The following is a 27785-nucleotide window of genomic DNA, read 5'->3' as shown; positions in this document are numbered from 1 at the left end:
TCAACCCTACTGTACATATGAGAGAATGTAATTCAGGTCTGATAAAGGACAGCTATGTGTTGCCAGCACCAGTTTTGCTGAGTCTCTTGCAATAGAAAGTGCTGCTGCTGTCCATGGTCAAAGTAGCTCAGCTCTAACCCTCCTTTCTCCTTCTCTCCTGGAGCTCCATTCATATTCTAATCACAGCTTTTCCTTCCCCAAAAAACAGCCACTTTATCACAGCCTTCACAGCCACTGGCTTTGCACTTTTACTTCCCTTTTGTAGCCCACACAGTTTTTCAGGCACTTTGCAATCCAGTTTCTTTTTAAAAAGTGTACTTTTGCCTTATCATAAAAAACGGGAAAGTCCGCATTTTTAGTGTTATTTTTTAAGACAATAAAACACACGATTACATGGATGAAGGAAGTGATTCAACTTCAAGTCAATAAAAAAGAAACATGGCACCAACAAGTAACAACTTATTGAACATTTCTGTATTTTCCATATTCAAGTTATACTTTTACTAATATGCCTGTCTATCATAGACAATAACATGTATTCTCTTAAGTTAGTGGGCAGATCCATGCAGTGTTTAAGAGATAGTAATTATATCAACTGAAAGTAAGCGACCCAACACATTTCATTAACAGTAATGTTAGTGGTGTCAGGGTTATGTGGAACTTTAAAAAAAAGAAGAAAAACTATTGTAATGCTTTAATGGAAGAGGGGAGGCTAACGTGCTGGGATTGCGTAGATCTAAGCCCCTCTTTTCTGGGCAGGGAGCTTTTCTTATTCAAAATAGCATCACAATGGACTTCACAGTGAGTCTTGCCACATCCCCATCTGACTAGCAGCCATTCATCAGACTGCCTGGCCTATCAATGACATTTCTCCCATCAGAGCTGGTATAAAATGATGCTTTTTCCCATGAAACATCAGCAAACATTTTGACGGGTCTGGCTTTTCCCCTGCTGGATTACTGGTCCCCCAGTCTCTCAGATCACTAGAGCATTACTTTTTTTGGAGCTTGTACACTGTTGATGGGAAGAGCATGCATTGTGGGTTATTGGAGGAACCTGACATGGATTCCACAGGTTTGTCCAAAATTCATCCATTACATTAAAAAGTTGCTTGGTTATAATAAATAAATAAATAAATAAATAAATAAATAAATAAAGATCAGTGAAAGTCAAATGTTGCTACCTTACATTGTGTCAATTGTTATTTGTGTTACCGTTAAGAATTTAGGTAACCGGTTGTTGCTAGAAGTTGGTTATACATAGTCAAGTTAAAAACGAGGATATAAAGTGAATCTTGAGAGCTGCACAAAAGAGACATTCTTTGGTTTTTCCAAAAAACAGTTAATGTTTCAAGAAGTCTAATTCTAACTATTCTTGCAGAAATTAACCTAAATAAGGAATCGGGGTGAAGAGAATGTGTGTAAAATCACTTTCACGCATTGAACAGCAAATATAAAACAATGCACATGGCTACTGCATTAAGAATTTAGTAAAGTTTTTGTTCAAATAAATTGTGAAAGCGTTTCTTTGTGTTGCACCTGCTGGTAAACAACCCTGCTGCAGTTTTCTTCTGAAATCCGAACTAGAAATATTTGCACATTATCGTCATTATCGTTTGTAATCTCAAAAGGTACCGTAGCAAATAAGCCTATTTCATATTAATTATGTATCAAAGCCTACAGTGTATTATTATTATTATTATTATTATTATTATTATTATTATTATTATTATTATTATTATTTAATAACACTTATACCACCCTAGATAGTAACTTGTTACATAAAAAATACAGTTGTTTTTGCATCTTGAAAATCTTTATAGATTAAAGCATAAACAGATTAAAGTACAAGTAAGTACTTTTTTGATAGACATTTAAATCTTCTTGATTAAAGAAGTTTATGAAAAATAATGCTACTTTATGAGAAATAATCAACAAGGGAATGTCGTTTAAAATAAAATAATCTTGCAAGACATTCACCATTTATTTCACTTCAAGATTGTTAGATAGAACTTAATCCAATTACCTTGGTCCTCTAAATTAACTGTGAATATCCCATGATTACTACACACACACACACACACACACACACACACACACACATATATATATATATATATATATATATATATATATATATATATATATATATATATATATAGTTAACACTTGTTTATTTATTTTACACATGAACATGTTTGACCAATGTGCACCAGTACGTGAAACAAATACATTTAAAATCATACAGAACAAAACAAAACGAATTTGTATGTTTTTGATTGTGTTGGTTCAGCATCGTTTAAAAGTAATCTGCAGTCCAGTTTATATATATATATATATATATATATATATATATATATATATATATATATATATATATATATATATATATATATATATATAAATTAGAAATATATAGAATTACATAGTAAATACATAGCCTACTTGGAAAATATATAAAACGCAAATAAAGCGCAGTGATATATTTTCTAAAATCCATAGAAAAATTTTTTTTAACTGCTAAACTTATTTTTCTTATATTTCACAAATATTGTCCACCTGGCACAACACAATCTCGTATTAAATTTGTTAAATCGGAATGTTTATTACTGTATTTCGAGGCATTAAATATTTCTTGGCATATTTATTTTCTCTTGAATTAATGTATATGAAAAACATCGATAACTTCCCGGACCGGAAGGCATTTTTATCAATTTGAGTCCATATTCATATTTACATTACCAATTAAGAGGTATTTACTTCTGTGCATATATAATTTATTATTATTATTATTATTATTATTATTATTATTATTATTATTATTATTATTATTGTTGTTGTTGTTGTTGTTGTTGTTGTTATATAATTGTCTAGTGTAATACTAGCCTAATAATGTTATGTTAAATATTATTATTCAAAGACATTTGAAAAAAAAGTTTTTTTCTTTAAGATTTACCTTTTCTTAGAAAACGAACGTTTTATTTCCACTGCTATTAGTTAAACGGTACAACTGAATTATTATTGTTTTTAATGTTTTTTGGTTTGTTTGTTTTTTTTGGGGGGGGGGGGTTGCATATAAATAAAAACACAATATAGGCTTATTTGTTTCAAAGAACACGGTCTGCATTTACAGTGTTTCATGCTTGTTGCAGCCTTTAACCAAGTTACACCTGTAGTTCTTGTTAATTTGTGTTCGTTTTGCAGATGCTTTGCATTAAATTATTTAACAGTGTAGCTTAAGCTCTTGGGGTTAAAATGATAATAATGACATACTGTACTTTGATTTTCCATTTTGCTAATCTCTCTTCATTCATTAAATGCGCAGTTTATAGGCGTAATACCATTATTTACTGGCAGTGAATAAATCCCAAAGGGAATAATTCGAAATATAAATTTGCTGGCCTATACCCCCCACCGTCACCAACACTAGATATGCCATTCAAAGCTCATGAAGGCATTTTCAAGACAAGTTTAGACTGTTAGTTAGTTAGTACAGTTAGTGTACCAAAAATTTGTCAAGAACGTTCTTTCCTTTCTGATGCAAGAAGACCATGTTGCCATGACAACTGCACTCGGTGACAACGGCTGCTATAGTGACAGTTGCTATGGCCCGTGCGGGAAACAAGGTCCAGTACAAGAGTAAGAAAGAATATTATGAGTTTGCAATTCTACCACCAGAAAGGACACTAGTTGTGCTTTTTATTAAAATACATTAGAAATCAATAAAAAGAAGTGGTGTGCTGAAGTTGGTCATGCAAGGGTAAGAACTCCATTGAGCAGGTGTGTGAGTGCTTTAGTCTCAACAAACAATGGAAGATCCCCGCAGTTTTAGGTGACAACATTTTAAATAGAAACTCAGCTGAACAAAGCCCAGGCCATCAATTATTGTTTAACTGCTGTTGCAAAATTATTATTATTATTATTATTATTATTATTATTATTATTATTATTATTAGTAGTAGTAGTAGTAGTAGTAGTAGTAGTAGTAGTAGTAGTAGTAGTAGTAGTAGTAGTTTTTTAGTAGTAGTATACCTATTTTTAATAGATGTCGTTTATTTTAAGGTAATGTAGGCTATATCACCTTGAAGTATATTCGTATTTAATTACTCAAGTTAAAGTTTGGAAGATGTAATGTGGGGTTATCGTCGACACAATTTAAATAACAAATGCAGCGCTTTACTTTAAAATAAACGCTGTCTCCTTAGAAGAACAGTTTTGCACCCTAGAACTTTCATAAGCTATTGTGCATTGCAAGTGCAGATTTTCTTTGGTTTTATTATTATTATTATTATTATTATTATTATTATTATTATTAAATTAAAGTTTAAAATGTTACATGCAAAATAAATAAATAATAAAAACCAACCAACCAACCAACCAAACAAACAAACAAACAAAAATAACACTCGACACACAGAAGTATTATTGCCACTGATCTGTGCTCGAACATTTCATCAAGGTTGCAAGTGCAGTTACATGTCACGCTCCGAGCATTAGGTTGTTGTGGTATAGGTGAGACCAGTACAATCAACCAAGCAACTCCTATCAAAGACCTCTGATGTTTTTGTTTAGCATGTCAATGCAGGGCTCGGGCAACTTAAATGTTGATTCATTTTTCAGAGAGCTGGATTGAGAGATGTCTCAGCGAAAGTGAAAATAAACGTTACTCAAGTCACACATCACTGGGCAATATGTCTAATGATGAAAGTAAGTATTAAAATTGATAATGGTCCTTGTTAGTTTGTTTTCTCTTGCCCTTTGTTGCAGCCTTGTTGGTTGAAATATTTTTAAAACTTGTGTTCTATTGATTGTAAATTGCGTTAAACTGCAGTTTTGCGGAAGGAATCTTCCATGCTTTGGTACATTCTTTATTAAAAAAAAAAAAAAAAAAGTAGCTAGGAAAGTAGTGTATGATGGTGTGTAATGTATTTTTCAGATGAGGAAAAAGAAAACAACAGAGCTTCCAAACCACACTCAACACCAGCTACTTTGCAATGGTATGTAAAGATATTAAACTTACGTTTGCATAAGAGGTAACAACTCTATCAATGCCAACATATTTTTTTATTTATTTTTTTATCACCGTTCAGTATAAAAGTAGAAAGTTAAGAGATTTTGTAAGGAATTTTTGTTTTAGGTCCATTGATATGTTATTTATGATATATTGGAATTTACAATAACTCTGGTAAATATGGGTATTATTGCTATTACATGTCAATGAAGATGTGTAATGTGCATTACCCATTGTAATGTGAAGGAATAAGGCCATGTTTTAACTGAATGTGAGATACAGGGTTTTGTATTTTATATCGACATAGGCTCTTTATCCTTCTGGGTTTGCCATTGACTTTTATAATGAATTAGAAGCTTGACCCAGTGTTGCATGTTGATAAATCCCCCATCTTACTTACTATAATACAAGTGGAGTATACATGACTTGTTGCAGGTTGGGTCACAGGAGAGCCTATTCTTTGTTTGGAAAAACTACAAAGCTGGCATAGGTCTTGTAAATGCTCTTACAACAAACTACAAATTACAATATATATTATATCAACACCTTGCTCGCTTGTATAGAGATAAAATAGGCTGGTTTGTGGGATATGGGAAGCAAGGAAGGAAAGCAGCTCTATTTGTTGTGCTAAATAAAACATTTGGAACCCCATGTTTGTGGTAAAATAAATATAACTGAATACATTGTTACAGAATAATGTCATTAACTAAGCCCTGGGCTGAATTTAGGGTTTCAATTTCTCTCTTTCTCTGTGTTTTTTGATACTTTATGATTGAAACTTTGAGACAAAGCAATGTTGAGGTACACATCATCATTAGCAGTTCCTAATGTGTGGGTAACATGAAAACTAAGATTTTTAAGTTATTTAGTGGTTTTGTTGTCCACCACATTTTATAAGCGAGAGAAAACATAAGGGTAAAGTTTCAGGTTTCAATACTGTGGAAATATGTAAGATACATTTTAATTTAAAACCTTTGCTGATGTTTAACCAGATCAGTTCCACCGTCTCTGAATATGGTATTTTATTATGTATACACCATTAATTATCTTTGGTCAGTACCACTGAATACAAAGTCAAAATACAGTACAAAAGTATGCTATTTAGGTAGAAATGTGGATAGTAGGTTTGTTGCCCAATTATTAGTCAGGTTCAGCCTTTTTTCTCCCAACTAATGATACATTTTTGTCTGAAGGAAAAATACAACAGACAAAGGTAGAAATAATAAGGCACAATTCTATTTGCCCTGCCTGTGGTAAGTCAGGATGACATTCCAATTAGGAGTGCTGTTCTACAAATGAGGCTTCTTTGGTGTTAATAGAGGTGTCTGAAAGAGCTTGTGAATCTATTAAAGTGGGGATGAGCCGATGGTGCTTCTTTGCAAGACCACAAAAGCATTACCAGCACTGTACCTTTTATAAAGGCAGATTCCATTTGTATAATTGATTAGAACTGGATTGAGACGAAACAGCAATAACACTGCAATGCCTAGTGTCCCACAATACACCAAAGGGCCATCTGTAGCCAATTAGTATTCTTTTTAATAGATATTCCAATACTGGGGACCTTTCTGGAATCATACCATTAATAAGCAGCCTTCATTTTGATTTCTTGTTTTATTGTGATTATTGATGTCCAAACAACAATATGTTGTGTATTTTTTATTGTGTTACTGTACCTACATACACAGCGAGTTGACAAAGGTTATTTAAGGTGCTATTATTGTCAGACTGTTAGGACTATTAAGCAACTGTAACTTCAAATTTACAAACAGCCTTAAATGAACTTTGTGGGCACTATGTCAATGTGGCATATTAGTTAATTCAATCAGCCACCCTTCTAAAACCCCCTTCATGTAATCCATTGGTCATTACAAACATGAAGCATTAAATAGTTGGGCAACAATAGTCTATTTCTCAGTACCTTTTCATCTCTTTGCATATGTTTTTTTTTTTTTTTTTTTTTTTTTTAATATCTGCAAATCAGAACACCAATATCCTTGCATATTATCATAAATGTGACTGGTTTTCAAATGTGTAGTCATTGTAGGTGAGAATGAGGGATAAAGGGACACAAATCCCATTTTAACTGATGAAGTGTGATTACATGACCCCTTCCGAACAGCTACAACAAAAGGAGCCTTCTCTTTAGAAATAACAGCTGTTTACAGTCACATGACAGCAGAGAACATTTAGAAATCGCCTTTGTGATGCAGTCAGGAGTAATTGTGGGGAGATCCAATGAATTGTCATTAATCATTGATTGATACCAGGTAGTGTCATAGTTAAGGAATACAGGGTCAAACAGACGCAAATGCAATTGTCCTGGATCTCATGTAGCTTCTTATCCATACACAACTGCAAGTGGTAATCCCTGCTGGAAAAAAAGTTGATAATAGAAAAGCAGGTTGCAGGTCAGTTGTAAACTCTTGACTGAGAAAAGATTACCTTAATCATTCAACTAACTTTGTTTAGCTTTATCAATAATTTTTCAATCAAACTAAATCAATACTGATGCTTTTTCTCTCTTTATTTGCAATTAAAATTGTCCTCCAATACTAAAAACACCTTTTGTATTATGAATGCATTATAGGAGCATTTGTGCATTGACATGGACTGAGAGGGCAGTTCACTTTTCATACTGTATGAGTATATCTAAAGCACATAGTTCCACTTTCAAACAAGCTATCGCCAAAACATAAACAGACATCTGAAGAAAATCCAAGCACTTGTTACAGTGTAGGTTTGCAGGATTATGAGGCACTTGCAAATCTAATGACATCCTAATCTCTTTTGAAGGCTTGAGGAAAATTATGAAATTGCAGAGGGGGTATGTATCCCACGAAGTGCTTTGTACATGCATTACCTGGACTTCTGCGAAAAGAACGACACACAGCCTGTCAACGCTGCAAGCTTTGGAAAGGTAAGACCTAGTATTAATAGAGAACCTATTTCTGTTGCGTTTGCTGTGAGTTTTTTTTTTTTGAACTGTTAAATGATATTGCTCCTGTGAGACAGAACTTGGCCAAGATGAAATTGGCATGTTTGAAATGCTTGTAAATATTTTGCTTCATAATGCTTCTTACCCCGTGTATGTGGCTTGACCTCAGTAGAGCTTCAAGAAATGGTTTCTTTGGCATGATTGTTAAGCTTGGGTTTAGATGATTTTGAATAAAAGAGTTCTTTGGCATGTTTGTAAAAATGTGGGCTGAGGAGCTTCTTGGCATGTTCATGTTTTGAAAGAGCTTGATCATAAGAGCCTCAAAGCACATTTCAGGTGCTTGCTCTTGAATGAGCTTGGTTAAGGAAACGGCATTTGAGACTGGTCTTGACTGAGAAGCGCTTCTTGACCTTGACATGTTCGGTAACCTTGCTTTGTTAGAGGAGCTTTGCCACACAGGTCTATATTGTATATTGGGGCGGCCAATATATCAGCATATCACAACACCCTGTCGTACCATAATTCTTAATTATAACATGGCTATATGTTAAGGCATTGTAAAAAGTCAAGCAAACAAAAAAAAAAACCAAAAAACAATATGGACACTACGCCTTGGAAATATCTACATTACACACCTATTTCTAGACAATCCGATCACTGGAAGTTACTATGGTGGACTGCGCTATACTGTGAAATGAAATGACATCATCACAATGCAGTGGCAGCATTGCATGGTATATCTGCATTGTATGTCCTTGGGTTATCATTGAAACCACCTGTCTTGTTTTGCAGAAACTGTGCATGAGCATTTGTTATGATATGATATTTTACATACTATGGATGTAGTCCATGGTACTGACAGCCTGTACTATGTCATTTATATTGTTGGCAGATAATGTGTATCACACTAACTTATTATGTTAGATTAGCAAGAGTTGCAGGAGTACAGTGTTGTTTACTACACTGAAACCACAAAGTGAATTTGTGACAACTATACCTACATTAAAGAAACCACCTTTTTTTAACATTGCATATTTGTTAATGTTTTTATGTAATACAATTTTGTATATGTATACATATTTATTTAACCTTTAAAATAGGTGCTGGGGGGTATAATTAGGCTTAAAACATATGTTGAATGCCCACACTCTTCAGCCCTCATAAAGAAAACCTTTTTTTGGGTCTCTACCTGTGAATATAAAGCCAGCTATCATCTAGTCGGAAATTTGAATTCTGAAGAGCTGTGATCTTGCTTTTGAAATCAAGCCGAAGGGATAATATTAAAAAATGCAAAGTGCAAATTCCAATAAAAACAGGGTCTGATTTCCATCGTCTGCGGTTCCTTTTCCCACAGTCCGTCCCCGTCCCCCCCCCATCCCTCCCACCCCTCCACTCAGCCTCCTGTCTGAGGATATTGAAAGAGAGAGGGGCTGGATTAATGTCTAATTAAATGGAATTTGGAAGGCCGAGATGTTGCGGAATGTTAGATCAGTAGCTGGAACAGCATGGGGTGTCCTTTAGGAAAGCTTCATTGATTCTGGACAAAAACTAAGGGGGCTGCCTCCCTGTCTGCTCATTTATCAAACAGCCGGAATGAAACTTCACAGCTCTCTCCTTTCTTTTAACAATAGAAAGCTTGACTGTTTGCTAAGGTTTTGCACTAGGAATTAAAGCATAAACTGATAAAACACTGCTCAAACTTGCCAGGATTTCACAGGCAAATAGGGAGGAATTTAAACTGTCCAAAAACATTACTGGTCATGTCTCTGATGCAGATTTGTTACTAAATCAGGGTCAACCCCAGTGATTTCAAATGCTTCCCAATGTCCCTCGGAATAACACAACCAGGCACCTTGCAATAACAGTGGTGCACTGACCTGACAGTATGTCTATTACTCAGACAACTCAGACAAGTAATAACATTAAGAGCGAATACAAAGTAATAGAAATTCTCTGATTTCTAATTTACTGAAAATAATTGCCTTCTACTTATGAATTCAGGGCAACACAACAAACATGATTTACATAAAAAATAGATATATTGACCAGTATATATATTCTAACTATTTGTTTCCCTTTTTAGATAATTAGACAGCAGTTTCCACAGTTAACTACAAGAAGACTAGGCACAAGAGGCCAGTCAAAGTAAGTAAAACTAAATATCTTGTGTATAGAGATCTCACAGGAAATGGGACACCTCCAAGATTACACTCCTAGTAAAGTGTTAATTCTCTATAAATAACAATGCTTCTATCCTGAACAACTGAAGATACTGATAATAACTTTGAAACCAAATAGTTCTAAATCGAAGAGGTTCCATGTAATGCTTTATATATGCAACCCCTAATTAAAAGTCCCAGGAACCTTCTTTTCTAGGAGTGCACAATTCTCCTACAATAAATCCATATTCCAAAAGTATATTAGTGAATTAAAACCCAATGGTTTGAAGTACAGTAACTGGTCCCGTATACGGTGTATAAGATAACAATATCCACTCATCTGCTGTATATATTTGTCACCTGGCACCATATACTCAGACAGCTATAAAAACACAAACATCTCTGTACCAGGTACCATTACTATGGAATTGCAGTAAAGGAGAGCTCCCAGTATTACGATGTGATGTACTCCAAGAAAGGGGCAGCTTGGGTAAACGAGACAGGAAAGAAGGAGGTCACCAAGCAGACAGTGGCATATTCACCACGCTCCAAACTGGGGACGCTACTGCCAGAGTTTCCAAATGTCAAAGATCTAAATCTGCCAGCAAGTCTGCCAGAGGAGAAGGTAAACAGACTTTTAAACATCCAGCTGGCCTCTTTTTCTTTGCTTCCTTTCTTCTGTGCGGCAGTCCAAGTCTGTAAGATTTAGTATCAGACTTGCTTAATTTATGCACCACAGTTTTCCTTTTTTTGTCTTGCAATTTTTTTTTAATTCCTAGATTCTGCTTTAGAATGCAACCACTCAAACACCATCTGATGCTTCAGAAAAGTAAAAAATAAATGAAATCTCCAATCTTCTCCAATTCCTTTGAGTTGAATACCGTAACACAAATGACAAATATATCTGTGGCGTAATGCAAGCTAATTTTATGAGATTTTAAATATGTTAATAATTTCTGATGCTCTTTATATCAGTAACAAAATGTGTCATGCTGTATTTCCGAACAGGTTTCTACGTTTATTATGATGTACAGAACTCATTGTCAGAGGATTCTGGATACAGTAATAAGAGCAAATTTCGATGAGGTAGGTTTTGATTTTTTTTTTTTTTTTCTGTCATAGTTCAAGCCCTAGTTAAAATGCATGCTAATTTCACAACATTTTAGAATGTCCAATCCCTGTAACAGGTACTATCATCGGCTGAATACAAAAAAACAGTGCTTTAAGAATTTTTGTATTCAGCCGTAGAAGGACTTGTAGTCCGAAACGTCCTGATAATTGATTTGTAATCAATTATTCTACCTTTTTAAGTACCTGAAATATCCTTTTCTCTTTTTCTTTTTTCTTATTGATCATTTTCGTACACAGCAGTTTTCCTTTTTCTCAAACTTTACATATATATATATATATATATATATATGTGTGTATTTTCTGTGGATTTTAATACAAAAATGTCTTGACTTATGTATCTATCAAGAGAATACAAGTACTCGTTACTCTGACACAATATTATACCTTGTAAATACTAAATTATACTGCTGTTACATTTTGAAGGGGTCTCTTTGAACACTTTGTTACTTTGTTTTTCCGTACCAGGTACAAAGTTTTCTTTTGCACTTTTGGCAAGGCATGCCTCCTCACATGCTTCCAGTCCTTGGTTCCTCTACAGTCGTCAGTATAGTTGGTGTTTGTGATTCTATACTCTACAAAGCGATTTCCGGAGTCCTCATGCCGACCGTCTTGCAGGCATTACCAGACAGGTTGGTTTTCTTCCAACTCCCTTTGGCAATGTGTCAAGTCAAATATTTTCTTAAAAAAAGGGGGACATGAATAAAGATCAGCTAGCAGACTGCAGTTATCTAGTTTTATGTATAGCTATATTATAATTTTTAAAAAATCGAAATAATAGGTATAACTCATGGATTTACCATTACAATATTTTGCAGACAGGAGAAGCATGCACCAGATTTGAAAAAAAAAAAGCAATTTGAAGTTTTTTGGGGAGGGGATGGGGCTGTTCTGGTCTTTTCGTGGAATTAGGTTTACCACTGTAATACTTTTTTAAATTCTATGTAATAAACGTTTTAACAGGTTCTCAGCACAGTGGAACAAACACTAAAGTAATTATGTTTGCTGAACAGTGTGCATTGGCTTGTTGCTGTGGAGCGGGTGTGAACAATGTTGGATCCTGTTAGGTTTATTTCTTTATTTAGCTTTAACACCCCACAAATACTGTTTTATGTTTTTATATAGTGTTGAAATAAATAAAAATTGATTTTCTGTCATTTCTGAGTAAACCGTCCTGTTATATCAGAAAATGACACTGCATTAAGCTGTTTGTTTTTTCTAAATGTCAGCTTGACCCAGGTGATACGGAAGTTTGCCAAGCAGCTGGATGAGTGGTTAAAGGTGGCCCTGCATGATCTGCCAGAAAACTTACGAACCATTAAGTTTGAATGTATGTAGAGAAGTAACTCCTTCTGTCTTTTCTATATATTTCTGTACAAGAACATGTACTCTATCTTACATACAGGCATTTCCCCAGCATTGAGCAGAGCAGAATGCAATACATTTTGCTTGTGGTTAAATGTATTAGTGCTGGGCTGGAAACATCAAGGTTCTTGATCCATAGACTAGACTATTTCCAGGTCTGAATCCAATTGAGCATTGCTGAATAGAGGGGGAGAGGTGGGTGAAAAGAAGACAGTCTTCAAGTATTGAGCAGTTGCAAGTTATACATGCTGGTCTGTGAAAAATCCAGAGGAATATCTATCTATCTATCTATCTATCTATCTATCTATCTATCTATCTGTCTATCTATCTATCTATCTATCTAGCTATCATCACAAATAAGCAGGAGGCATTTTAAGATTATGAACAATGGGAATGATTTGATAAAATACTGGCAAAGCACAGTGTTGTACATTTTGACATGATTTGGATTCCTGAATGTTATGTTCCTTATGTTTCTAGTGTCAAGAAGATTTTCTCAAATTCTTAGAAGGCAAACATCTTTAAACCATCTCTGCCAGGTAAATGCATGCTGTTCTTGTGAAGATTCAGAAGGGGCAACGGGAAGCAAGTCACAGATGTCAACAATGTACTTTCATAACTGTAAATTCTTATGCAGTATAAACATATTCTGTATATATGTTACTGCATGGATATTATTTATCTCTGTTTATGCTGTTACTCTGGTGTTAAGTGTTTGAAAGTCTTCCAGTAAAATATGTAGTTTAGACCTGTTTGATCTTTACTACACATTATTTATTTATTTGTTTATGTCAGTAATTTAACCCTGAGGCCCTGACATTCCTATAAAAGCATTTTATTTTTTGCTGGTAAAATATATATATATTAGGGCTGTCACTCGATTAAAATTTTTGATTATCAAGAGATTAATCCGTCCACATTTTTATAAAGGTAACGATCTTATAGCGACGGTCCTGTATAGTAATACTTCTAAAGCAATAGAATCTAAAAAAAAAAAAAAAGCACAATGGGAATTTAGTCTTTTTAAAAGCATTTTTTTTTTTTTTTTTTGTAAATGTAACAAATTTTCAGAGAACAACTGTTCATTCGGACCATTGTCAGTCACATGAAAACACAAGACAGCTGAGCGGCATTTCCCATTACAGCTACGTACTTGGCTTCCTGTACTTCTCCTTTTTATTGCATCTAGCAAAACCTGAGACACCGAAGACATTAAGTTGTTCTGAATCTTGTTAGAGGTACCCGAGAATACTGTGGCTGTTGACAAGTGATTGCTTAAAATGCTGTCGTAGAAAGTATCAGAGAAAGTAATTCAACATAATTACCTCTATTTGAGGAATTGGTGCCTTCATTGTGCCCTCTGAAAGCCAGTTCTTGCTTGCTCATTGTGATGTATTGGGAATGCTCATGTTTTTGTGCTGACTTCGTTAGATATCCTAGATTGATGTAGCCAGTGCTGTTCCATATCACCTTTTCTGTACTGAACAAAAGACAGTTCCAGCAGTATTAGTTTTTAAATTGACAGCTACCGGTAAGCCACAAATACCTTTAATAATTAAAATTTTGGAAGTGGCGAGTATTGTATATGCCTTCCCTTCCTGTGTCGGTTCGGGAAATTGTGGTATATACCTCCCTTAATAATCTCCAATTTTCTTTAATATTTTTGAAAATTGATTCGTAAACAAATCGACTACGATGCCTCCGTTGTCTGGTGACATTTTTTTTTATTTGTAAAAAGTAAATTGAAATATGACTTCAATGTTCTCAATATAAGTCTCAATAATGCTCGATGATATGCAATATCACGCAAAATGCAGCTATTGTTACAGCGCTTAGGGCCTAGCATATTTATGTCCCATCTCTGCTCACTCATGATTGGACAGCTGCAAAACCAGTGAAGATCTTTGACTCTCTTATTGGGTAAACTTACTCATGACCGTCAGCCGAGGCAGAGAATACCTTCAACTGTTTATGTCGGCTTACTTATGATTGGATTGCCGCAGAGAAAATGCAGACCTATTGGTTGGTTTTATTTTATATACAACAATAAAATTCTGTACGCTTAAATTGTAAAAAATAACAATTATCTGCAATCAACTCTTTAGTTGATTAATCGGTCCGATTAATCTATTAATCGGAGCAGTCCTAATATATATATATATATATATATATATATATATATATATATATATATATTGCAACTGCAAATGTGGTATTTATACATAAACCATACATATTTTTATGTAATTAAGATCCAATCATTTTAATGTGTTATTTCTGAAGGCCTCCAGAACAGTAATCCATAGTGCGGACATAACATTCCAAATGTTGGAGGACTGGAGAAATGTGGATCTGAATAGCATTACCAAGCAGACTCTGTATACAATGGAGGATTCAAGGGAGGAACACAGAAAACTCATCATACAATGTAAGTACACATTCTTCAGTGAGTCTATTATTACATTGTATAGTTTGAATATAGATCAGGTTCAATCTTATTTTCAATAATGTATAATATATGTAATACTGTAGATGTAATTATTGTCCTTTTTGGAACTATAAATGAATTCCCACGACCGCCAAAGTCAACCTTTAGGCCCATTGAGGTAAAGGTTAAACAACTTTATTCTCTTGTGTTTTTCAACACCCCAGGGAGCATCTCAAATTAATTTCAAGCATGACTTTTGTATTGATCACTTGGGGTCAAAGTGCAATAATTTGCAGTGTGACTTTCCGACACATCTGAAACTGGACATTGAACACCAGACCTTGATTCAAACAAAGGACTAAATAATATTTATAAAACAATCAGAATGTAGTATTTTCCTTTATATTCTTCTTCTTCTTCTTCTTCTTCTTCTTCTTCTTCTTCTTCTTCTTCTTCTTCTTCAAAATACTCCATAGACTGTAAATGATCTCTGTTTAAATGAGATCACATGAATTTGGAACAGCAGGTAGAGCCTGTCACTGATTGTGACTTAGTGATCCTCTTACTGCCACCAGTGTTAACTCCTTTGTGTTGTTCTATTTTTTAATCAGTGTATCAGGAATTTGACCATCTTTTGGAAGAGCAGTCACCCATTGAATCCTACATAGAATGGTTGGATTCCATGGTGGACAGTTGTGTTGTTAAGGTCAGTACACAGTCACTATAGAGGTGTTCCATATTTATTCAAAAGTATTGAAGCTTACTGGTGTAGAGTTTTGGTATAAATATACGCAAGCCAGAGCACTTGTTTTGCTCTTCCTGCAGTGATTTAGAGGACAGATCTCAAACCCCAGTGCACTAGAGCAGACATATTGAAAAGAGCTTTGAAACAGACTTTAAAGTTATAAGTGCAAAAAGTTGTTAGGATGTTAACAATAAAAAGAAAAATTACAGGTACGTTATTTAAACAGTTGTAGCAACATGTAGTGACGTATAACGCTATATTTTTTGGAACTCTGCTACTTACTCTTAAGTTTCTTAATGTTTGTTTGTTCTGTTTTCTAATATAAATGCTCATTTGTCATATGCCATTTAGGTAGCTGGAAAAATACCTGGATCCTTAAAGAAAGTAGCCCAGCAGTTCCTTTTAATGTGGTCCTGCTTTGGAACAAGAGTCATCAGGGATATGACTTTGCACAGCGCTCCTAGCTTTGGTAAATGATGTTCATTTATTGTAGTAAGGGACTGATCCCTCATTGTAAACTGAGGTTTCTAGCCCTTGTTGAGGTTTCTAGCGCTCTCATTTTGCAGATTGAAACTATCTTTAAGTGTCAGGACATTCCTCACTGATTGCACACTCAATGACCTCAACCCATGATACTGAAAAATAGTGTTCCTTTTTTAGATGTACATATATTGTACAAGGTTGTTCATTTGAACATATTATTATGCTTACCAAAATAGCCTTTAACTGATTGACAAATCAAGTAATATAAAGCAAGAAATACAAAGGGATTCATAGTTGACTATTTACTGGTATGGTTAGGAAAGTGTTGTGTTACTAAATGATTAAGGCACTTTCCAAGCATTGGATGACAAAGCCTTCTTTATCATTCTATCTTTTTTTTTTATTTAATAAATATTCTGTGCCGAATTAGGATATATATAAAATTGTGCCATTTTGTGGTGTATAACATTTAATGAACTGTATTCTCAAATAGAAAAGTAACCTCCTTAGTACTGTACATGCTATATAGCATTCTGTGATCTATGCAGACAGGAGTAGGGGCAGAAATAAAAATGTTGATTCCAGCTACTCAATCATCTGATTATGGTATAGACCTTTAATGACCAGTAAGACTTCCTGAGCGGCGAGTTTCATCCTTTGCAGTGTTTGTAAGCAGGGTATGACAGAAAAGCTGAAAGAGATACTGGTGGACAAAAGCTGCGGCCCCCTTACTCTGTCTGTGCATATCAAAGACACAGCTGGTGGCGGTGTTTTGATAAAGCAGACCCCCTATAAGAAAATGGCTAATTAACAATAGGCAGCCCCCCCACCCCTTTCCAGTCTGTATATTTTAGCGTTTTATGATACTTGTGTATCAGTCTGCTCTTTGTGAATAGTCATTGGTGGAGTGACCATTACAATATGGTGATTGTATTATTCCCCTTAAAAGCACACAGTCTCTTTCAAAGCCAATTTAGTCCTGCGGTCAGCTGGGGGAATTTGCTATTTTCAGCTGCAGTACTTCTTTATTTTCAGGAGGCAAAGGCTGCCCCACTGAAACAGCATCTACAACAGAGATGAGTTTTGCTAAATTGGTAGTTCTAACCTGAAAATGCCCCCCACCAATTCCCTGATGATCTAAACTCTTAAAGTTTTTGCCTGTTAAACCTGAGTTTGGTGTCAAAGGCAGCTAAAATGCTACTGATCTAAGGAGAAACAACAGTAACAGTAAATTCTGCAATTATACTGTAGATGAATTGCATTCATATGCATATACACCATAACATGTTACTAGTATGTAATCCTGTAATAGAATACCATGTGCAGTTAATAACATGCAGAACAGTTTTTGTTTCATATTATGAATATGAGTCTCAGAATATTCAAACACCTCTAAAACAGATGTACTGTTAAAATATATAATAATGAATTCCTTCTAATCTTAGCAGATGTGTGGGTCTGGTTGGGAATCCAAACCTATTCAGGCTTCTATTGCTGTTCCCTGAAAAATTCACACCTGCTACTATTCAGACTCCTTGTGATCCCTCTGGCAAATCTTTGATTGCATTAATCCTCTGCCCTTGAAATCCCTATAATACAGCTGTGTTCTAGCAAGTTTTATTTCTTGTGTGCTGTTAAATCCTTTCAGATCTGAGCTACACAGCACACTTTCGTCCCAAATAGTTTTGAAGTTTCAGCAGCTCATAAAGCTTTTTCTTTTTTTTTTGGACAGGTTCTTTTCACCTTATCCACTTAATGTTCGATGACTATGTTCTTTATGTGCTGGAGTCTCTCCATTGTCAGGAAAGAGCGAATGAACTTATGAGAGCGATGAAGGCAGAAGGAAGCACAGGTGAGAAAAACACGTAATGTGCAGCCTGTATTTTCATGAAAAGTAAAATACTTTTAATGAAAATTCTTTGTTGACTTGTTCTGAGTGAATATTATTTTATAGGTTTATGTAAGCTGTCCTCCTACCGCTAAATGTATGATTCCTCACATTTTTTTACAGTGAGTTTGTAAAGTAGGATAAGCTGACAACAAAAGTTCAGAGTAATGTCAAAACAGGTTAATCCGTTTATACTGTATACTTAGTGTTCCGCATTTCCGGTTTATTCCGAATTTTACCAAAAAATTACAGGAACGTTTGGGCAACAGGATTTATGTCCGATTTTTTGTCTACTAGTCAGTATTTTCCCAGTACTATTTTTTAGAAAATACTTTTTAGGCAGCTGTACACTGTATCCTAGGATACAGCACGTACGTTTAGACAGAGGATCAAATAACATTCAAACGTTGCACGTGATTGGTTCTCTGTTGCTTTACAAACATGTTTTCACCTGATTCTGTTGGCCAATGGCCAATCAAAGTCTGATTATTGTGGCAAGTGCTAGGTGTAGTAACTAGCTTGATAAAAAACTAAATTGAAATACGTACACGAAAATATAATATTTTTAGTGGATGAGGAATGGGGAGAAAACGTAAATCTGTTTATGAATATTCAAAAGAAAACAATGTTTCACAAAGTATACAAAAAGCCAAATAGCAGAAGTGGACCAGATTAGGCAGAGGATCCATTGCGTTGCAAATACTGCTGCATTGAGGTACATGTTCGTGCTGACAGAATAAAAGAACATACTGAAAGTAAGTGACACATTAAACTAAAACAAGAAAGTGAACTGAGAGACAAGCAATCAATTTCTGTGACTTTTACACATGCTTTAATAAAAGAGAGAGCAGAATGTGTTAATGGGTTTGTCAAAGCCCTGTGCTTTGCTGGACAGCCACTGTTTATTGCAGAGGGGTGTGTATTGGTGACTTTGTGCGACAGTACTGTACTTTTGATGTGTCTCCCGATGCCTTGGACCGTCCAGTTCTGTCCATTTTCTTTAATTTTTATGACTTCAAGGCAAATAAGCCTGGCTTATTTTGTGCTGATGTCACATTCATACCTTCTGCAGATCTCTATCAGCAACTGCTACGTGTCATATCCACATGTAAAGTGTGTTTACTGAGATTTTTTCCCCTGATTTTTACAGATGTTTCAATTAAAAATACAGTTTTACCGATTTTATCTCTATTTTAATATATGTAAAATAAACTCTGAAAAATTCCCAGGAAAAATTTATCAAAATAAAAACCGAAAATGCAGAACATTATGTATACTGTACATTTTTCATACATACAAATCATTAATGCTGTATACAAGTTGATATACATACCTCCAGACTGTGGCTGATAAATCACTGAAATCCTAAGATCAAGCAATAAACCCTTAGCTTACTTAGTCAAGATAAAAGCATCAAATCCTACTGTTATTTGAATACAAAAAAACTTCTCTTATAATAATAATGGTAGTTATAGCCTGTCTTTCAAAATAATTCATTTTAAGTTAAGAATCGTACATCTGTTACTGGACACATTTTGTATGAAGTTCAAGTTACAGTGTAGCAATTATGATAGTTGCAATGCTAAGTAACCAAAAAACAAAGCATCTATTAACTTACTTAGTTTACCAAAATAAACTTAATTTAATTAGTAGTAGCGGTAGCATTTTGGCACAACTTTAGCGAAGCACATTAAAGAGTAAGTAGTGGGATTCTGAAAAATATAAAAACGTACCTGTAATTTTTCTTTTCATTGTTAATATCCTGACAACTTTTTGCACCTTTAACCTTAAAGTCTGTTTCAAAGCTCTTTTCAAAATGTCTGCTCTAGTGCACTGATAGTGTAAGGATTATTGCCCGCATTGTCAAACGTGTAACACGCAATTATGATCCATGATCTGGTACGGAACAGAAAAACCAGAGCACTTGTTGTTATGTTCCTGCAGTGATTTAGAGGACAGCTCTCAAACCCCAGTGTACTGGAGCGATCATTTTGAAACAGACTTCAAAGAAATAAGTGTAAAAAGTAGAAAAATCACAGCTATGCTATTTAAACAGCAACATGTGTTGCTGTGTAACACTATATTTTTCGGAACCCCGCTACTTACTCTTTAAGGAATCAGTTTTGTACTATGAGAGAATCTTAATAGAAACATTAAACAAACAATTACACTTAACCATGGATATATACAAAAAAACAGAGATGACCATAGAACGCTTCAGTTACATGTGCTATAAACCAAGATGGCCACAATTAGGTAAGTAAAATTGGAACATTTCTGTAATATCATTCTAAAATCTTACAAAGTCATATCACTCTTTTTAATGCAATGTGCATTTAATTATGAGTACATTCTTATGGTGCATGCTATATGAAATATTACTCCTTAACTACCATCAAATGACACCCATTGGCGTGGCACTTAGAATATGTTGTAAATCCATGTAAAAATAAAAAAGAACAGGATCAATGGATTCTTTTTTTTTAGGATTAATAGCGTGATAATCATAGAGTGCTAACACTATTTTCATTGTAAATGTAGCCATTTTGTACAAGCTAAATATATAAACAATTATTGTTGACACTGAGATAAAACTGCAAAAATATTAATATAGGATCCTAGGATTAATGGGGATGTGAGAGATAAATTATGTTTTATGAAAATTGTTATGATGTACTGCCAAAAAGATATAATTTATCAAAGTTGACCATTGTATATATGTTTTGTTTCTAGCAGACAGAGGGGAAGAAATAATGTTAACAGAACCTACCCCTCCTTCTTCTTCACCGGGGCCCTACTCTCCTGCTAAATCTGTCACATCTGCAGAAATCACCTCGGCTCCATCTCCTGGGGACAGTCACTCCCCAGAATATACAGTCGTGACAACTACATCAGGTAAGAAGGTTTCAAAAATACATAATTTTTTGTTTCACTAATTCACGTTTATTCTTTGGAGGCAGTATGTGTTGAACAAGTATCCAAGCTTTCAAAATGACCGAATGTTATGCTTGAAAGTCACTAAGAACCCATCCTTCCAGGTTGCGTGTTTGCTACTAATTTTGGTGCAGTATTTGTAAAATGTGCACCCAAGCTGATTGATTCTATGTTGGTGGGAATTGACTGATGATAAGTTTGTAGCATTTTAGAAAAGTGATTGATACACCACTGACTCAACCATCAGTATTTACTATATAAATATATCAAACCAAGCCACTCTCTCTTGTTGCATAATGATTGATCTGCTAGTTATGGGTGAGCTCATTATCCCACCTAACAGAACTGATAATGGGTTAAGGAATGGATGCATGTCCAGTGCTGGTGACAGATAAGATTTCATGTCTCAGTCAGGAGGTAAAAAGGGAGATTTGTCAGTAGGTGTTATAGAGCACCATTACTTTAGAAATAGACACACACACAAGTTGAACTAATTTTACAGGTATCGTCATCTACATGGTATCTTTCAGGAAGGATTAAATATGTGCATTACTTAGGTCAAATCATTTGCTTGTTAAAGTTAAACTAGATATTAATATTCAAATAATTATTTCCCTGGCTAAGGACAGACTGATGATATTATAAAATGTATCTTTAATATGCTACATTTTTTACTAAAAGGTATAAAACTAAAGCCATGTGGTACTCTTTTTAAAATAAAGTATTTTTTAGTAGGTGCTGTTCAATCATATACATGGTCCCTTACGTATACAGTGACAACAGCAGGAAATAATCCATCAGATGCCGGCCAGCAGCTACCCTGTATGAGAAGCAGTCAGTTACCTCCATCTTCCAGCACACACAGGATGCCAGTCTACCCACACAGGGAAGAACACGGGTATGTACGGTAATTAAAATACAATGTATTCATAGGTTGCAACAATTTATAGGTTAGGTTTAAGGGAATGGATTGGGGCTTGTTGTTATTTATGAACATATAAGTAAAGTTGATGACTTTATATCCCCATTGTATTTACTGAGTTATTACTATGTAATACTTGTATGTAATAATATGTACCAAATATATTTGTTTTATTTAATTACCACATAATTGAGGATGGGGTCCAAATCACATCAACTGAAACATTGAAAGAATTAGGCTTCAGTTTGTTTTGGTTTTTTTTTTGGGGGGGGGGGGGGGGGGGGTAGGTCCAGGTTTGGTTTTACTGCGTGATCTTAACAATAAAAGTTGTATCCTGTCTGATTTTTTTAAATGATTGTTTTGGGTATTTTTTTTTTATTTGTATTATTATGTTTCAGGTATACAGGTGGATACAACTATGGAAGCTACAGCAACCAGCACCACCATCCAATCCAGAGCCAGTACACAGGTCTTCCACATGAACCTGGCATCACAGCACCTCTGCACTACCCAGCATACCACAGGAGCACCTCACAGGTGAGTCTTCTAGTAACTGTGAACATTGGGAAGTATTACATTGATTTGCTGCACATTACAGAAAAGTACAGTAAAAAATGTAAACATGAAACCACTTTATTAAAAAAGCCCTAGGGAAAAAATGTGAAGGAACACCACTCAACAAAACCCCTCTGGCAGCTTAGTAGATCCCATACTGAGTCCAATTATATACAAGGTTAATGTGTTAAGCATTTAGTAATGCCTAACACTGACCACCAATTTCATTCACATGTAAGCTCTTTCATAGTGCTGATTCCAGTTAGGATCCCTGATCGGACAGTCTATCCATTACCAAAATATTTAGTGCTGTAAGTTCTAAAGCATATTATATACATACATACAGCTCTCCAGATAAGGTTTTGGGTCATTGAGTAATGTACTCTCCAATTTAGACTAAAATGTATTTTGGCTGAGTAAAATGTAACATTGCCTTGAAGTCATAAGTACTTTCAGTAAATACTGTACATACTTTAAAACTAACTTATGGGGTATGCATTAACTACAGCCTTGCATTTTAACGGTAATGTTACTTTAAATTACTGTACAAAAACTTGGTCTTACGATAAAAACAAAAACAACAAGTATTTGTATTTGCTTTACTGACTACAAACAATATGGCTGTGAAGCAAATAAACACATAAACAGATTTCTGTTTTGCTGCAGATGGAATATCCTTAACAAAAGGCCTGTTTATCTGGAGTGCTGCATAGATACATTTTTTTCTGCTTTTTATATGCTTCTACTGCATGTTCTCCAAATCACAAGCTCATAAAACAAAGTTCTGAAATGTAAAAGCTGATTATTTATTCACAGGGCAGTGTTACTACAGTCTGAATTCCATACTCGCTCTTGAAGGTTGAATTTTACGCACCCTGTAAATCAGGAAGGAATTTGAATGCAGACGTTGGCCAAAGCAAGCCTATTAACATGCAAATTCTGCTTTTAAATTAACAATGAATTGCACCCTCAGCTGCAGGGATATTGTAAAGCATTTAAAACACAGTATTCACAGAAATCAAGCTTTTATGTAGCTGGAATGCTGTGAAATATTTGTCTTGATAAATAACCATTCTTTGTTGAGTCTGTGGGCCACTGGAATGGGCATGGAAGATTTATAGAAAAGGCATTTCCTGAACAAAAATTGAAATAATATGGAAATTGAATGTACAATATTGCCTATATATAAAATGTTTATATGTGGGGGAAAAAAAATGTTTAAACCGTAATCTACCAGCTGAATTTGGAGAATTATTTTATAATTTGGCTCTGAATGAATGCACGATAGATTACAGAAACATTATGCAACATTCATCTACTTAGTTATAGCACTACTGATGAAATTAGCTAAGGAAAGAGAAAGTGAGAGAGGAGAGAGAGAGAGAGAAAGAAAGAGAGAGAGAGGGGAGTAGGGGGAAGAGGAGAAGAGGATCAGGGGGTTTTGTCTACTGTTAGCAAGAGTGAGTGTGAGTTGACCCTTATAATGGTAATTTCCTGTCAAGGGCCCTCCAACAAACATTGCCTTTGTGCTTGGAAAAGATCAGTAGGCCTCAGTGTTTTGAGCTCAACGTGCTTAAGCACTCTTCATAAACCGGATGTGTAGTGTGAAAGGTGATTGTGCCAGTATGGGCAAGCATCCGTGCAGATGGCTGTACTTTGGACTGCTTTTCCCAGGCTCAATAGATGTTTCATTGGCTGAGTTGATAGTCAGGAACAGGGCAAGGGGGCGATTATTAAAATATTGTTTTTCAATGGTCTCTTCACTGCTCACGAACAAGGAGTCACTGGCTTGCTGTGCAATTATGTGACCCAGACTGACGTTTTTTTTCCATGATTCGCTCACTCAATAGAATTTACTGTAGAACTGTTTATATTTAGAAGGTCAAGATTTTTTCTTTACATTTATATTTGGTACAAAGTGTCTAGTTAAAGCTAAAAAGAGCTTTAATTAAGGAAAATGATGGAAAAGATCTGAAGTTTAGGATTACAAGTATGTTCTCAGTTTTAGCTGTATGTTGCCCTGACCAAAATACATACTGAGTAATTACTAGATTATTTAATGTTATTTGTCTGTATTTGTTACAATGTATGCAGGTTAGAATTGCTATACTTTAGAAAATAAAAAAAATATCATTATTTTTACATCTAGTACATTGCAACAGTTATAAAAGAAGATATTTTTGAGCAAGACTGGTCAGGACAGGTGGGTGTTTAGGACAAAGGGATAGTGGGATACAGTTTGTTCATTCTTCACCACTAGTAAAATCCAGATTGATTAATGTAATATTTTGTTTACTGAAGTGAATGACACTAATGTAGATTAATGTGGTTATTTTAACAGTACCCCCTCAATAGTCAGATGTCTCGGATGGAGCCTTGCCTAATGAGTGGTACCCCAAGACTGCACCCCACACCAGTGACCCCACGGTGGCCTGACGTCCCATCAGCAAACAACTGCTACACCAGCCCGCCAATGCACTCCTCCAGATACTCCAGTGATATGTACACGCCCCTGGCGCCCCGCAGGAACTCTGAATACGAGCATGTGCAACACTTCCCTGGCTTTGCTTACATAAATGGGGAGGCCACGACAGGATGGGCAAAATAAACCTTTCTTGATATGGACTTCAGTGCACACCTGCTTATTCCAGAACACTCCCATTAAATGACAATGGGTGTGGAGGACATAAAAATTATATTTTATAAAGGACTGTCCATATACAGTCTGCTGAAACCCCTAATATTGTTGTATTCTGGATATCCTCTGCAACTTTTTGAAGACCAGCATTTGTCATTATTCTGACCCTGATCACGGAAAAACAAATGAATGCAAACATATAACTTGAAATAGCAAATCTCTGCCATGGACCAGTACAGAGAACTCCAGCATTCACAGCATAAACCACTTAACCCTTCGACAGCGGCAAGAATAGGGCTACACGGAAGGTGGAAAAGGGTGCAAAGGCACCCCACATACATAAACGTGGTCAACTTATAATTTAACACAAGAAAATATGAAACCGGTTTATATTATTATTTAATAATTTCTTCATTAAATAAATGTTGTTTTGAAATGCTAAGCATATATTTTATTTATTTATTTTTGAAAAAAATGGTGCTATCAACAGTCAATGTCTTTAAAATTTCACAAACACAAATATAAACCACAAAAATAAATATTATATTGTACATGGAAACTCAACATGTACAAAATCTAGTAAATATCCAAACAAACAATTTGTTAACAAATACCTGTGCTTCAATATGAAGTTGCAGCTTCAGTCTTTTTGGCAAAAAAAAAACAAACAAAAAAAAAACATAGTCCACAAGGAGAACTTGGATAAATAACAGGAAAGGCTCCAACCCTCGAAGAATAACACAAAAAAAGAATTCCAATTCAAGTAGCGCCATTATCAAAGTTCTGTAGATGGGGCACATTTACTCCAAAAGCCCTGTCATTTCTATCAGTCATCAGTGGTATCGTCTTTTTTTTGCAACTCATAGAATAATATCATAATTTGTAATACTGTATTGTAGCCGGTAATCAGCAGGATACTGTAAATAATGCAGTTATAAAATACACTGCTGGAAATTAATGTATTATACATACATAGTTTCATGAAAATGAATATTTGCTAGAAAACTAAATAAGTGGGACTAAATCAGTAATTTTAGAAGTGATACATCTTTATACATCTCCCCAGCACCCCTATAACTCTCAACAATCTATTATGCCAGTAAGCATGAGTTGTGATTGTGGTATTTGAAACATGTATATTTTTTGCAACCAGCAAAAGACAGAAAGGAGTGCAAATGCACCCCAAACATTGACCGTGTGCACTTTGATGAAGCATTGCTCCAGTTTCCCGAGTTGGACAAAGATGAGCTTGGTATCAAAATGAAGGTAATCGATTAACGTTTAATCACTTCAAAGACATGAGATATGTTCATTTTAAACATGCTGAGGTGCATTTGCATCCCTTGCCTCTGACAAAGGGTTAACTACGCTTTTCTGATGTGTTATTGGAATGTCCCCTGGGATCTAAACATCATTTTCTAAGTAAAGCATGGATTTTCAGGTCCCTTTTCATCAACAATGATGACACTTTTACCATTGTAGAGCACTAAATCTGGGCCAAAGTGTGCCTTTTTCATTGACTAAGCATTACAAGAACCAATACTGAATTTTGTACCTATTCAAAATGTGCCATTTCCTTACATTCTTAAGGAGAAAACTCTACTCAAGGAATACCCAGTTTACACCTAATTGAATCACAAGAGCCAAGTTTACAAGAAGAAGCAGCTGAATACTTGGCTTTCCTGTTGCTACCAGTGAACACATTTGTGCTTCTCCACACAAAGCCAGTATTTGCTTTCTTCATTGCCACCTGTTGTCTGCACAAGTGGTGCGCTTTGGCTTACATCTGACTTGCTGCGGATATCACTGCACCTTTTGTTGTTATTTTGTTTTTGTTTTTCTTCATATCTCTCCCATCTAGAATCTGAGAGAGTGTGTCTCTTACAAGGATTGCGTACTGCCTTAATACTTATCTCAGACCTTGAACTTTGTACAATCCACTATGTGACAGTGCTGCAGCCAATCATATCCAATCATATTTGCCTCAAGGGAAAAGGGATTTGTTTATGGGCAAAAAGACTAATCTTGAAGAGGTCTTATTACTTCATAGAAGGTTATATACTCAAACTCTGACACTGGGCACCTAAATCTTATTTTAATTACAGTATTGTAAACGCTCCTTTACAGATGATTTTATATATATATATATATATATATATATATATATATATATATATATATATATATATAAAGCTGTGCCTTTGAAAATAGTGTTACATTTCAAAAGTTGTACTGTTGTATTTCTGAAAGAACTTACTGTAGACATATTTTTCTGTCACCTTTGTAACATTGTGTTTTTGTTTGTTTTGTTTGCTTGGATGTTAGGAAAAGATTAACCTAGAGTTTGTGTACTGTAAAATGCACTCAGCAATTATTGTGGACCTGTTACCCTATGGGTAAGAATTCAAAAGGAATTGGAAATATAACATTAAGAATATTAGTCACTTTTTATGTAAATAAAAGCACTCATAGCAACCACTGTGATGACTGTGATGGGTTAAATTGAGATATGTGGTAATATTTGTACAGGTTGATACATAAAGATACATAAAGAACTTTAAAATTTACAGTAAATAAAGATGTTAAACTTAA

At 34.9% G+C, this 27785-nt stretch overlaps 1 protein-coding gene across 5 annotated transcripts; it reads left to right on the top strand.

The window, feature by feature from the left end:
* The first annotated feature begins 834 nt into the window (after positions 1 to 834).
* Positions 835 to 27785, top strand: LOC117419498 (transcription factor RFX4). Of its 5 annotated transcripts, none has more exons than XM_034032286.3 (18): positions 835 to 1074; positions 4620 to 4706; positions 4936 to 4996; positions 7807 to 7930; positions 10032 to 10093; positions 10519 to 10732; positions 11116 to 11193; positions 11704 to 11867; positions 12465 to 12565; positions 13081 to 13139; positions 14884 to 15028; positions 15640 to 15734; positions 16125 to 16242; positions 17989 to 18108; positions 20881 to 21039; positions 21811 to 21976; positions 22399 to 22537; positions 24897 to 27785. In XM_034032286.3, exons 1-18 carry the CDS (start codon positions 1032 to 1034, stop codon positions 25161 to 25163), a joined length of 2202 nt encoding a protein of 733 aa, XP_033888177.1. In that variant the 5' UTR covers positions 835 to 1031; the 3' UTR covers positions 25164 to 27785. The 5 variants fall into 5 exon arrangements, with proteins under 5 accessions (XP_033888177.1, XP_033888176.1, XP_033888178.1 ...); XM_034032285.3 differs by having other exon boundaries at positions 20878 to 21039; positions 21814 to 21976; XM_034032287.3 differs by having other exon boundaries at positions 836 to 1074; positions 20878 to 21039; positions 21853 to 21976.

Source organism: Acipenser ruthenus, chromosome 14, assembly GCF_902713425.1.
Source record: "Acipenser ruthenus chromosome 14, fAciRut3.2 maternal haplotype, whole genome shotgun sequence".
Lineage (NCBI taxonomy): Eukaryota > Metazoa > Chordata > Actinopteri > Acipenseriformes > Acipenseridae > Acipenser > Acipenser ruthenus.
Note: the sequence above shows the minus strand (reverse complement) of the source record. Positions and strands in the feature narration are given on the sequence as shown.